Here is a 14,613-nt window from a genome sequence, read left to right on the forward strand (position 1 = left end):
ATCCAGCCCCAGGAGTCACATTTCAGCAGACCAAGTGGTGAAAAGTGTGAAAGTAGATTTAGCGCCGAATATTTTCTTATTCCTCAGATGGGAAACCCGCACTAAGTCAGCTATGGAGACAATTCACCTTCAACGGGACCTTTCTTCTTTCATAAATTCGAAAAGTTTTACAAGTTCTTGTGTACGGGAACACACTTATTGCATCATATTTGAAAGATATATGCCCTGTTCCCGTACTTTATAAAGTGGTAAAAGTCGTTAAAGTTGTAAAAGTCGTAAACGATTTTCATATAAATTTTGTGTACGGGAAAGCAAAATGTGTAAAAGTGGTAAAAATTGTAAAAACTTTTTAGTTCTGGAACAGAGCTTTTATTTATCATGTGGCTATGTAGTTTAAAAATACAACATCAGCACAATTATTTGTCAATCAAAATTCATTTCCATTGTATTTGGATATTAAAAAACAAAAAGTACATTTATTGTTTTTGAAAAAATTTCAAAATTTTCTATAGTAATCGTAATTTTTAATATTTTCGAAAATGGATCCCTCAAATGTGAGTTTAATTGTTAATTTAAATTGTAAACCTTTTCTGAGATGTATATTATGTATGTGCCAAAATACATCTAGGACCCCTTTGGCTATCTTCACATAAATCAAATGGAACTCTATCCTCGCCGACGTGTTACGGAATATTATTCTGCATCAAGACCATCTGAAGAATATCAAAGTCGTTTGGTTGAACATCCCAGGGATAAGTTAACGAGAAAAGATGCAAGTCATAGGTCAGCCAGAGGTGAACGCATAATGCCACCACGTAATTCAGATATGCGTATGTTTCGAAATAGTTATTTTTCGTAGGGATGATGGAAATTTCAAAATTTAATATAATAAATTAGTAATTACAAATCTGTGTTTAGTTCAATCTGGTGGTTTCACAATGGTGCAGTGAATTGCTTGCCCACATTGCTCATTAAATTCAGTCCTTCAAAAAATCGAGGCTTGGTGGACGTTGAAAAAAAATTTAAAAATCAACGCGTAAAGGACTTTAAAAAATTTAAAAAGATTCACGCTTGGTGGATGCAAAAAAAATCCACGTTTCGTGGGTCCTTCTACAAATCTTTTCAGCAGAAACAAAGGGTGTTTCTATAGATACATTCTTAAAGAAATTGTGGTTCTATAGAACCTTTCTGAAACAAAGGGTGCTCTGTATCACCTTTCTAAAATAAAGGGTGCTTCTCTAGACCCTTTTCAGAAACAAAGAGTGCTTCTCTAGACCCTTTTCAGAAACAAAGGGTGCTTCTCTAGACCCTTTTCAGAAACAATGGGTGCTTCTATAGACCCTTTCTAAAAGAGAGTGTACTTCTACAGACCCTTTCTGAAACAAAGGGTGCTTCTATAGACCCTTTCTGAAATAAAGGGTGCTTCTATAGACCCTTTCTGAAACAAAGGGTGCTTCTATAGACCCTTTCTGAAATAAAGGGTGCTTCTATACACCCTTTCTGAAATAAAGGGTGCTTCTATAGAGCATTTCTAACACAAAGGGAACTTCTATAGAACCTTTCTGAAATAAAGGGTGCTTCTATAGACCCTTTCTGAAACAAAGGGTGCTCCTATAGAACCTTTCTGAAATAAAGGGTGCTTCTATAGACCCTTTCTGAAACAAAGGGTGCTTCTATAGACCCTTTCTGAAACAAAGGGTGCTCCTATAGAACCTTTCTGAAATAAAGGGTGCTCCTATAGAACCTTTCTGAAATAAAGGGTGCTTCTATAGAGCATTTCTAACACAAAGGGAACTTCTACAGAACCTTTCTGAAATAAAGGGTGCTTCTATAGACCCTTTCTGAAACAAAGGGTGCTTCTATAGACCCTTTCTGAAATAAAGGGTGCTTCTATAGACCCTTTCTGAAATAAGGGGTGCTTCTATAGGCCCTTTCTGAAGCAAAGGGTGCTTCTATAGACCCTTTCTGAAACAAAGGGTGCTTCTATAGACCCTTTCTGAAACAAATGGTGCTTCTATAGACCCTTTCTGAAATAAAGGGTGCTTCTATAGGCCCTTTCTGAAATAAAGGGTGCTTCTATAGAGCATTTCTAACACAAAGGGAACTTCTACAGAACCTTTCTGAAATAAAGGGTGCTTCTATAGACCCTTTCTGAAACAAAGGGTGCTTCTATAGACCCTTTCTGAAATAAAGGGTGCTTCTATAGACCCTTTCTGAAATAAGGGGTGCTTCTATAGGCCCTTTCTGAAGCAAAGGGTGCTTCTATAGACCCTTTCTGAAACAAAGGGTGCTTCTATAGACCCTTTCTGAAACAAAGGGTGCTTCTATAGACCCTTTCTGAAACAAAGGGTGCTTCTATAGACCCTTTCTGAAATAAAGGGTGCTTCTATAAGCTCTTTCTGAAATAAAGGGTGCTTCTATAGGCCCTTTCTGATGCAAAGGGTGCTTCCATATACCCTTTCTGAAACAAAGGGTGCTTCTATAGACCCTTTCTGAAATAAAGAGTGCTTCTATAGAGCATTTCTAACACAAAGGGTACTTCTATAGAACCTTTCTGAAATAAAGGGTGCTTCTATAGACCCTTTCTGAAACAAAGGGTGCTTCTATAGACCCTTTCTGAAATAAAGGGTGCTTCTATAGACCCTTTCTGAAATAAAGGGTGCTTCTATAGGCCCTTTCTGAAGCAAAGGGTGCTTCTATAGGCCCTTTCTGAAAGATGGGTACTTCCAAAGACCCTTTCTTAAAGAGAACGTACTTCCAAAGACCTTTTCTAAAAGAAAGGGTACTTCCAAAGACCTTTTCTAAAAGAAAGGGTACTTCTAAAGACGCTTTCTGAAAGAAAGGGTACTTCTATAGACCCGTTTCTGAAAGAAAGGGTGTTTCTATAGACCCGTTTCTGAAAGAAAGGGTGTTTCTATACAACCTTTTCAAAGAAAGGGTGCCAATCTCCTCTTATCCTTGTAAACGCGTTTTCGTTCCTAAGTGACAAAATTGCTGGGCCAGCACTGTACCTCCGGTATAACGCGGAGAACGGCTATTCATTGGTGAAAAGTACACATTAGGCAACACTACTTTGGTATTGTTGTTGTTGTAGCAGCATATAATGCTGGGTTGGCAGCCGCTGGCCGAAACACTTTTGGTTTCGGGTCAATCCGGTACGTAAGAACCCGCTGCCGTGGGATTGCTACTTTGGTATTGCCACACTTTACTGCTACTCCCATACATTCCATGCACGGGTAACTAGAGTCAGGCTAAAGCGAGATAGGCCTGTACTGGGCACACTTGTGTATTAGGAAGGCAAGTACACCTCATTTGCTTCTTCTACAGTCCCTCGGCATAACATTGCAAGCTACAGGTGACGTTGAGCTTTGTTCCATGGATCGCGGCGACGATGTTTTTTTGACTCATAAAATCCACAATTTCGCTGACCTTGTAGCAGCATAAAAACCTACGTAGAAGCATAGGTTTGAAGCTGGGTTGGCAGCCGCTGGCCGAAACACTATGGTTCCGGATTGAGGTGTTAGTGGTGCATTGTCCTTGTTGGTGAAACTGTGGGACAAACGCTGGAAGATGTTCTTGCTCATATCGCAGTAATCCTGGAGGCGACAAAGGTCAGTGCAACCTCGGAAGTGCACTCATCTCTACATTCACTACGTCTCACAGATGTTGAAATGTGGTGGAAGCGGATCTGGCAAACGGAAAGGATCCATGGTCTGGTGTTCATCTCTATGCCGGCACGGACCAAAAGAGCTCGGAAACAAACACATATTTCCGACAACAACAGCGCTGCACGCCATCTCCACACATATTTGTCGAGGACTCAACCAGGAGCGGCCGTGTGATAGAACAGTGATGGTGGCGCTTGACTTATCAAAAGCCTTTGACACAGTCAGGCACTCCACGCTGTTCGAGGACATCGAGCAGACAACCCTCAGGCCAAGTCTGAAACGTTGGATAATCAACTATATGTGTGGTCGCCAGTCAGGAACAAGAAATCCAAGCCCCGTAGAGTGAAACAGGGAGTTCCCCAAGGAGGGGTGATATCTCCGGAACTGTTTTACCTCTACCTTTCCTGTATTCCGCTCCTCCAGACGGCATTGAGATCGTAACGTATGCGGATGATTGTACGATCCTGGCGTCAGGTACCTACCCTGATGACATCTGTGAGAGACTGAACTCCTATTTAACCGATCTTACCACCTTTTTCCACGCGAGGAATATGCAGATATCCGCCACTTAATCGACGGCCACTGTGTTCACTACATGGACGGCGCAGTATATAAAAGAGTTGAATATCAGGGTCGATGGTAGCAGAATTCCGACCACAAACTGCCCCAAAATTCTAGGGGTCACATTCGACACCACTTTCACGTCGTCCTCGCATGCCACAGCTAAACTGAAATGTAGGAACAAGGTCCCCAAGTCCCTAGCCGGCAGCACTTGGGATGCAGATAAAGAAACCTTGTTGACCACGTATAAAGCGATAGGTCGGTCTGTGGTAAGCTATGCGGCTCCAGTTTAATCCCCGAATTTATGTGACACACAGTGGGATACGATTCAAATTTGTCAGAACGCCGCCCTGAGAAAAGCTACAGGGTGCCTCCTCAAATCTACAGTGGACCATCTACATGAGGAGGCAAAGATTCTTCCATTACGACAACATAATGAGATGATATCGTTGTAGTACTTGCTCGGGTGTTACCGTGAGAGCCATCCCAATCTGCTGGCCACCGATACACCCAGGCATATCAAGAAGGATATTCATGCTCTAGAAACTGAGGTCCTGCAATATAGGAGAGAACCTCTAGATCAACAGGCATATCAGGCAGGTTTGAACAGCATTTACACGGCCACAGTTGCCAAGGCCATAATCAATTATTGTGTGAATGCAGTCATGGGAGTACATCCCCCATCTATCGCAGCTGAAGAGCGTCAGCTGCCTCGACAAACCAGAGTAGTTTTGGCTCAATTACGCTCGGGATATTGCAGTCGCCTAAACTCCTATTAGGCGGGGGGAATCGATCTGCCCAGTATGCGGCATGGACCCGCACGATACTAATCACCTATTCAACTGCCCCGCCAAACCTACTCATCTAACTCCAGTGGATCTGTGGTTACATCCCATCGAAGTAGCCACTTTCCTGGAACTGGAGATGGACCCAGAACCAGATTGAACAGGAGATCGATCATACAAACATAATAATAAAACATTGTTACAACAACAACACCAACAACAACTTTTATTATTATTATTATTATGGATTTAAAGGGAGGGGGGAATATTTCCCGCTTTGGAGAGACAGTTGAGTTGGCCCAGCCCCTCTGAGATATCGCCACAACAACACGCCAATAAATATTGGCTCAATGATATGGAACCTACTTTTTATCGCCGAATTCGAACATGGCTGAAACACTCAGGAAATGTAAATCAACATTACACTGAAGGCATTTGTCACCACCGCAGACCTTCAAAGAGCAAGGCGGACGTGCTTACCACTGCACCACGATGGTTCAACTAGTTTCAAAGGGTTGGCTGTTACTAAAGAAAATGTTTTCCTTTCCAACCACGAGGATATTTGAGTAAATGTGGGAACGTTCAATTTGTTTTAATTGTTGTGGACACACAACGTAGAGCTGGTTTCGAAGAGCGTAATTTGTGTACTTTTTTAATTAAAACATTTCTATTTTGTTTATTGCCTTTCAGATTGTGCACTTCTTGTGTGACCCCTTTCTACCCAAAATAATTAATATGACACAATTTAGCTTCGACGCGCTTATAGAGGTAGACATTGTAGTCTATAGATGCATGATTCATATCGCCGTACGTTTGTGTATTAGTAATATTTTCTGAATAGCAGCGTATTTATGAAAGATATGCTGTGATTTAAAAATTTCAAACTAATACACACATAAAACGTGGTAAAATGTTGATGATGATTGCTGATATCTTTATTATACAATATTTTGTTGAACTATTTTCTTTTTTTTTTCTTTTTGTGGTGATTGACTTTCATCTTCTTCCTTGCTAGATACCTACTACTTGAGTTTCTCTCCCTAGTCCCCAAAATGAAGCAGACAAACAAATGTCTTACTTTTTTACGACTGTTATCTTTATGGCCAATTGGTTTTGTTTACACAAAGACCCCTAGAACGACGATATACTATATAGACAAAAGAAGAGGTTGGCTACCAGCGATATCTGAAAACACATACGCACACACACATCTTTACAAACAAATAAACATAATTGCATACATACCGTATAATATGATAAGAGACCGGCATTTTCATCCAATACGAAAAAGCGATATTGCCATCCCTTCATGACATTTGTCCATTTGCTAAGGGTACCCTCCATTGTTCCGCTGCCAATAATGCTCACGGATGACACGGCCGGAGAATTAGTTGTGGACATGGTGACAGTAGTGGATGGATGATAGTTGTTTTGTTGAAATTTCTCGAAAATGTTAATGTTGGTGTCCTAATCGAAAGAGACACCTTCTTAGCACCAGTTTTATGGAAGTATCAAACACATGAACCTTTCCTGCTGAAATTCAAATTCCACTTCCACAGAAACGTCGACTGCAGCAGTTAAGGGATATGTGGTGTGGTTCTGGTTCTGTTGGTGGGCTGAGTTGAGAAGAAATGTTCACAATTAACAGCTGTTGCAATTGGCAGATGTTTGTTTTTTCACCCAGCGAAAGCCAATGGGTTTTAATAATATATTCACTTCTTATTATTAATGCAAATAATATTTGTTTGCTTAATGGTATTACATAAAAAAATTATCGACTATCAACGATGGAGGAAAATGTTTGTTTGACTTCTTTTTTTGTGTGTCTGCTGTAGGAGGAAGAGTTTAAGTCAAAGGGGGAGGGAGGTAAATGATTTATTCATTGCCACTATTTTGTTGTTCATAGGAAATAATTTCAAGTTTTCTTGTTGTTTTATTTAAGTCTTTCTTGGTATCCTCAAACACAAGGATCATTAACCCATCCAATGACACTTCGACCACTTCCTTCCAAATCCTTTCCTTTCAATCAAAGTAGTGGTGTTTGTAATATGCAAAGTTTTTGAGTTGTTTTCGCCTGTCCTTTTTTCATTTACTTTTTTAATAATTTAATAAAGTTGTGCTTGTTTCTTCACATTGTTTTTATGTTGTTGTTGTAATTTAGTGGGGATTATTCATTTTCTCAATATTTTTACAATTCGAATTGTATTATTTTCAAATAAAACAAGAGGAAAAACAATTTTCTACAGGGACCGAACAAAAAATTTCTTCAATGTAATGTTGACAGCTCTGTCACAGTCAGTTTGCGACATAGGGTTGCCAGGGTCGCGCAATATGGCGATGACAAACATATGACTGCATAGATTGTTATCGATAACCATTAGTTGGATAAATAATTCGATATATCGAACAGAATGAACAAGCAAATAGAATTTAAAACAAAAAACAAATTAGTTGGGTTTAGATTATGATGATTTATTACTAGTTTTGAATAAAGGCCTGCGTACATAAGCTGCTCTGCCTGATTGCATTGCTTTCCTGCTTCTTTTTTATTCCTTTATCAGTAGTGGGATTCTGTAACTCATTTTTGCTGTTACCGACAAAAATCGGTCAAATAAAATTGCAAAATTATGACTAAAAACATAAAGAAAAGTTGGCATCACTGTTTGTGTCGGTAGAGGCTAGCGACTACTTTCTATTCATCGTTAACTTACCGAAAAATTTCGTTAATTATCGAAATTATAAGCATTTTAATTTTACCGACAATTATCGATAACAGCAAAAATGAGTTACAGAATCCCACTACAGAAGTAAGCAAGGTAAGCAGGCAAGGCAGATTATGTACGCAGGCCTTTAAACCTGAAAAGATATTAAAAGGTCAAGCACACTATCAAAAATGAGTTCCACGTTAAGGTGCAAACACAATGAGAAATACATGCTTATCCAAGCCCCAATTTATGTAAAAAAATAAAGAAATGCAAGATCGCATTTTAATTAGGTAGTACCTCTCCTTTATTCATTTACATGAAATTGAGTGTGAAGTAAGAGACACATTTCATTGTGTTTGCACCTTTATGGCCCCGGCACATCCCAGCAAAAAGTTTGCATCCGCGGATGCAGTTGAATCTCTACAAGTGTACGGTACATTTGCCGTTGGAGTACATCTTTTCCTATGAATTCACATATGAATTTTAGAAGAGAGCGCGCTTGCTTCCACTGCACACAGCTAGGATGCACTCCATTTTCGATCCAAATCACAGCTTTTGATGTAGTGATTTGGATTGAATTTAAAGGCACTCTGCGGATTGCATTTTTAATCAGTCCAAAGATGCAATTAAAATGCAAGCCATTGCGAAATATCCCAAAATAAATAAAATGCATTTATTATTTGTGTAAAACAAGAACACAAAGAACTTTATTATATAAACACAAATTAAAAAAAAATCCATTAAATTCAATCACATTTGAGCTTACTTTCTCCTTTCTCGATTTAATCCAAGCGCATCTGATTTTCTTTCATCATCCTTAAGTGGGGTACACACGATCAGTTTTGCTCAAATAATCGGTTGCTTGCCGGTGTGGCCGTTCACTTTTATCAGTCATCAGGTAAAAGAGAAAAGTGTCAAAATTGCTCAAAAGTGCTCTCTCATGAACATTTTTACCAGAAAAGTAAAGGAACGGCAGCATCTGGCAGCAATGTTAAAAAGAAACATAAAAAATCAATTTTCGTCTTTTATTTCACAGTTTTTAATTTAGTTTTGTCAGCGTTCGACTTTTTCTTCTGTTTTTCGTCCAGTTTCGTCGTTAATCGTCAAACAAAAGTCGAAAAATCAGTTCTGCCATTTTTTACCTGCAGAAATTTTGCTGGTAGCCCGTGGTAGAAGAGAAAGCCATTTTCGCTCTCTCTCCTCTCTCACTAGCTTCGTTCCAGTACTTTTTTAATGGTAAAATGTTCAAAAGAGAAAACTGTTAAAAATGAGTTCAACGCACACATTTTTCCAAAATGTACGGGAACGGAAAAATGACAGAAACGTCAAAAAATCTGGAACAAATGTCAAAGTCGGCGTGTCAGCGAATCGGAAGCCGGCAAACATGGTTCACATTTTTGCTCGCTCAAATTTGTCGTGTAAAAAGTTTCTAAAGAGAAAGCCATTCAGCGCCATTTTTGTTCAAAGAGAAGTGAACATTTTGCAACTTTTTTGGTGTACGGGAACGCATTTTGGGAAAAATGTTCAAACATATTGTGTCAACTGCATTGAATTGATGTCAAATTTTGACACCTTATGTTACCAACAATTGCCGATGCGGCTACCTGTGTATTTGTACCATGGGTGTCTGTTTACTTTTTACAACTTTCTAGCAAAAGAGAATAAAAAATCCTTAAGGCCTGCGTACATAAGCTGCTCTGCCTGATTGCCTTGCTTTCCTGCTTCATTTTTGACATAATAAAAATAAAAGAATAAAGAAGGCCGAGCAAATTTCGAACTGGGTTGCCCTTTTCTTTTTTATTCTTTTATCAGAAGTAAGCAAGGTAAGCAGGCAAGGCAGCTTATGTACGCAGGCCTTTACTCCCTGAGAAAGTTCTTGCTGGGAAAGAAACCAGACACACTTCTTATCTGGTCAGCTAAAATTTTGTACAATACTTGAAATTGGGCGGTATTGTTGTTTAGGGGCTGTCCACAACAATTGGCGGAGAAGTATTTTGATCACTATGAACCCTTATAGGCCGTTTACATATAACCGGGTTAACCCAGTTGGTCTGGGTTTGAAATGTCATTTCCATTGTGTATACTTCAAATAAATCCTCATAACGGAGGTTAACCCTGCAAAAAACTATAATATAAACACCGTATTAAATTGCACCCAATTTATCTTCTTCTTCTTTATTTGCGGATCCGTTATTCGGATATAAGCGATCATACAATATTATATGTATTACAAATTAATATATTTTAATGTTTTATGTTATGAAATTATTGACAGCTCTCGATTCTTCGCAGCATATATTAGATTCGTTTCATCCCAGTATCCTGTCCATTCTTGGATGTTCCTTAACCAGTACGTCTCTCTTCTGCCTCTTGTTCTGTGTCCTTCTATATTACATTTAATAATGGCTTGTATAAATTTATATTTATGGTTCCTCATCAGGTGCCCCAGGTATGCGATTTTCCTTGATTTTGCGGTGCGTAAAAGTTGTCTATCAAGGTTCATTCGTCTTAGAATTTCCTGATTCGTAATATGCGATGTATAGGGTATCTTCAGTATTCTTCGGTATACCCACATTTCAAATGCTTCAATTTTTTTCTCATCTGCACTTTTTAGGGTCCAGGTTTCTACTGCATATAGTAGTATAGACCAAATGTAGCATTTGACAAATCTTGCCTTCGTTTTGAGACCAATTTCATGGTTTGTAAGTGTTTTTTTGTATTTAAAAAAGGCATTTCTGGCCATCTCCACTCGACGCTTAATTTCGTTTGATGTGTTCCACTGGTCGTTAATTAAAACGCCGAGGTATGTAAAAGATTTTACGCGTTCGATGTTTTCGTTTTTGATATTTAATGACGTTTCACAACTGACATATTTTCGACTTACAATCATATATTTTGTCTTCTTTATATTTATTTTGAGGCCATATGATTCGCTTACGTACGTGAGTTTGTCTAGGAGTTGTTGCAGCCCAGATATACTGCTAGCAATAATTGTGGAATCATCAGCATAGCGTATATTATTTATAATTTTACCCATAACTCTTATTCCAATACGTTCTCCTTCAATTGACTCATTAAATATCTTTTGGGAGTATATATTAAAAAGAAGCGGCGATAGTATGCATCCTTGCCTGACTCCTTTTGATATGGGAATTTCGTCAGTCAGATCACCATTTATTTCAATTCTTGCAGTTTGGTTCCAATATAAATTGCGTATGCATCTAATTTCTTTTTCTTGTATTCCAATTTCCCTTAGTATATTTATCAATTTGTCGTGTTGGACGTTATCGAATGCCTTTTCATAATCAATGAAACATATATAAACATCTTTTTGAACTTCGCGGCATTTCTGTACCAGTACTTGGATGGATAATATGGCTTCTCTGGTGCCCATACCCTCCTTGAAGCCGAACTGGGACTCTCCCATAGCACTTTCGCATTTCGTGTAAATTCGTTTGTGGATTATTCTCAAAAAAATTTTTAATATGTGGCACATAAGGCTAATAAGCCTGTAGTCACAACACTTTTTTGCATTAGATTTTTTTGGTATCGCAATAAAAGTTGATTTCAGCCATTCGTTTGGATATTGGCCAGTATCATACACATGATTGAAAAGTCTTACAATGAGTGAGATGTTATCACCATCTATTAATTTTAAGACTTCAGAAGGAATTTCGTCGGGTCCGGTTGATTTCCTATCTTTTAGTGATTGAATTGCATATTCCCAATTTATAGAGAACATTTAAATAAAAACAAAAATTTTGAATGGGAGGTACCCGAAGATCGGGATTGATATGGACTATATCCGACTTGATACATCGCTATTCAAGTTGACATTTTTAAGAGTTTTTAGGTTTTCATGACTTTGTTTGGAAACTGCAAGTCCTATCGAAATGGGACTAAAAATTTCTCAGGTGTAAGCACCTTCCATTTAAATTTGATTTAAGTGCACCGTGAAATGATAAAATAAATCAATAAAACAGCATATAAGTCAATTTTTTACTTCTACGCAAATAGTGTTTGCACCAATTTCCATTTTACTATGGTAAAATTGATCATCCACAAAAATTGAGATAGGACACTGAAGTTTTGGAAAGACGGAATTAGCTATTATTTGGAATTTAGGGTGATCAAATCTGCACCAAAAATTATGGACATAGGTATAGCCCCCCATATAACAGTACCGCCCGATTTCCGTGATTTTCAAGATTTTATCTACAAATATCACGAAACGATGCCGAATGTAAACCAAACCTAATACTATGTCTACATTTACGAAATCCACTCGATTTCATCTGTCAATTCCTTTGTGTATACGTCAAATGAAAAGTCAGCTGAAATCTATTGGATTTCATTTAACGTTTGAGCAATGGAATTGACTGTTGAAATCGAGTGGATTTCGTAAATGTAAACATAGTATAAGATAATTTAAGAAAACAATTTAAGGCACATTTATAAAAGGTAGAAGTGACAATCAGCTGTAATTTTACTTTTTTTTGTAAATTTGGTTTTCAAAATGTAATAGAGTCTACTCATGAAATTTGAAACTTCGAAATTTGCTATCATCAAATACTTACTTTCATCGTAAACGTGTAATAACAATGACCTAAGACAGTTCTGTATGGTTTATATTTACATTTTGATTCAAATTTGTTCTATTTTAGAGGAATTTCAAAATGTATTTATGTTTTTCCTGAGAAAATTTTTTAGAACGACCCCATTATTTAATATTTCCTTTGACATTAAATTTTCAATAAAAACAATGTTGTTTTTGTAAATTTGTTAGTTGTTGTAATTCACGCATTTACCTTATATAAATTTGCTTGTATGCACGTAACCCTGCGTTTACAAAAGACAGGACAGTTGACTTCATGTATTGATTGTCAAAAACCCAAAACTTGCCTCTGTGACGTAGGTGTCCAGACAACTGCAAAAACAGTTGTAAAATTATGAATGAAAATCATAGATTTCTTTTTGTTTTCCGTTCACATATTTTGTTTTTGTACCTATTCTTTTGTTTTCAACGCATTTAAATTATCATCTCACTTCTTTTTTCACAAAATGTCAAAAATTTGTTAACCCTACTGTCTATGAAAAAATCATGGACAGCTGGGAGACAAACGACAAATGTATGTATGTGTTAGTAAATCAGAGCTGTATTTGAAGACAAACTGTCTGGTGTAAACGCCTAATAAGTAAATAATAAAATTAACATTTTATTTGCCTCTAAAGGTTTTCTACAGAGTTACTAATTTTTGTTGTAACAAAATTTTCCAATAAAGCAGCAGTATTCACTATTGTATGATTTAATGTTGCACTTATGTTGGTCATATTATAAGTTTGATATGGTGCTGCTAATTCCAGGAAACATTGATAGAAAAAGTAGAACATGCCAAAGAGGAATAGACTTTTAAATATTTTGTCCACACACCACATGCTGAAAGGAAAAGAAAAAAAATTAATGTACATATTAAATTTCGTTGCGATATCTTGTAACCCTACGTTTACAAATGACAGGACAGTTGAGTTTATGTATTGTTTGTCAAAAACCCAAAACTTGTCTGTGTGACGTAGGCGCCCCGACAACTACAAAAACAGTTGTAAAATTATGATTGAAAATCATCGATATCATTTTGGTTTCCGTTCACATATTTTGTTTTCGTTCATGTTCTTTTGTTTTCAACACATTTCAATTATTATCTCATTATGTATGTGTTAGTAAATCAGACGTTAAGTACAGTACACATTGTCAGTTTTGAATGACGATTTTTTGCAATTATCGATAACTGTGCAACCGTCCAGCAACCACAAAACATTTTGTGGTTGCATGATGAATGACAAACATGAACGGCCACACTAGCAAGCACCAACAAAGCTGTCATTCAAAACTGGCAATGTGTACTTAGCTTTAGTAAATCAGAGTTTTATTTGAAGACAAACTGTCTGGTGTAAACGCCTAGTAAGAGAGAGTAAAACTACGTTTACATTAACAATTTCATTATTTTTTCTGCTAAAGACAAAGAAAGTTCTCGCTTTGCTTTCTTGTTTAAAGGTCGCAGCTCATACGGTCCCTTGAGCGTCGCGTTACAACAACCTCATGAAAACTTCAAGAGCAAACTTGGCATCACTTACACATTTTTCATGTGGTTGTTGTTTTCAACGTCACACAACGTACCGAATGTATTTGGCCCATGGTGGAAAAAGAAGGTGTTACATCAAATCGTGTCAAACGTCAAATTTGCTCCCAATAATGCATTACTGTGAATTGCTTGTTTACATTTTGTGAGTGATTTTATTCACATAATGCATTTTGACAACTTGTATGAAGATCAGCTGTTTTTGGCGTTACATCTTATTATTCCACCATGATTTGGCCCTTAAGTCATTTAAATTTGACATTTGGCCTTTCTTTATCCTTTTACCAGAAATGGCTTAGGCGCCCATCAGACCATCTGCTTTTTCACATGTATGTTGTCACTTTGGGTATACTTATTTACAGACCAGGGGCTGGAATCTTGTTCTATGAAATTTTGAAATGAAAAAATTTTCTTTATAAAATTTTTCATTTGACATATTTTGCCTTTATAAAAGTTTTCATTTCACATTTGCATAGAAACAGAATTGAAAGTTTTATAAAAAAAATAAATGTCAAATGAAAAATTTTATAAGGCAAATATTTTTCATTTCAAATTTTCATAGAACGAGAATCCAGCCCCACAGGTTCAATTCTATTTCTATGAAAATGTGAAATGAAAACTTTTATAAAGAAAAAAACCGTCAAATGAAAAAAATTATAAAGGAAATATTTTTCATTTCACAGAACAAGAATCCAGCCTCAGATGATGTCATACATGTGAAAAACATATGGTGTAATACCCCGGTTACACTTGACCG

General features: G+C 37.2%; 3 protein-coding genes across 5 annotated transcripts in view; 1 reads left to right on the forward strand and 2 right to left on the reverse strand.

The window, feature by feature from the left end:
- Positions 1–7,311, reverse strand: part of LOC141404624 (oxysterol-binding protein-related protein 9) — a 135,118-nt gene extending 127,807 nt beyond the window's left edge. The window contains exons 1-2 of the mRNA XM_073988103.1: positions 7,108–7,311; positions 6,260–6,630 (exon numbers count right to left, since the gene is read on the reverse strand). Coding sequence (XP_073844204.1) covers positions 6,260–6,415 — 156 coding nt within the window. The 5' untranslated portion in view covers positions 6,416–6,630; positions 7,108–7,311. The remainder of the gene's footprint in view (positions 1–6,259; positions 6,631–7,107) is intronic.
- Positions 428–907, forward strand: LOC141404626 (uncharacterized). The gene is made up of 2 exons (XM_073988106.1): positions 428–554; positions 629–907. The coding sequence occupies exons 1-2, from the start codon at positions 540–542 to the stop codon at positions 857–859; spliced, it is 246 nt and encodes an 81-aa protein (XP_073844207.1). The 5' UTR covers positions 428–539; the 3' UTR covers positions 860–907.
- A 5,604-nt stretch (positions 7,312–12,915) lies between the features above and the next one.
- Positions 12,916–14,613, reverse strand: part of LOC141404628 (fatty acyl-CoA reductase 1-like) — a 382,118-nt gene continuing 380,420 nt past the window's right edge. For all 3 annotated transcript variants that reach the window (XM_073988115.1, XM_073988114.1, XM_073988113.1), the window contains one exon: positions 12,916–13,156. In XM_073988115.1, coding sequence (XP_073844216.1) covers positions 12,946–13,156 — 211 coding nt within the window. In that variant the 3' untranslated portion in view covers positions 12,916–12,945. The remainder of the gene's footprint in view (positions 13,157–14,613) is intronic.

Source organism: Musca autumnalis, unplaced genomic scaffold, assembly GCF_047663935.1.
Source record: "Musca autumnalis isolate F117 unplaced genomic scaffold, ASM4766393v1 scaffold_5, whole genome shotgun sequence".
NCBI lineage: Eukaryota > Metazoa > Arthropoda > Insecta > Diptera > Muscidae > Musca > Musca autumnalis.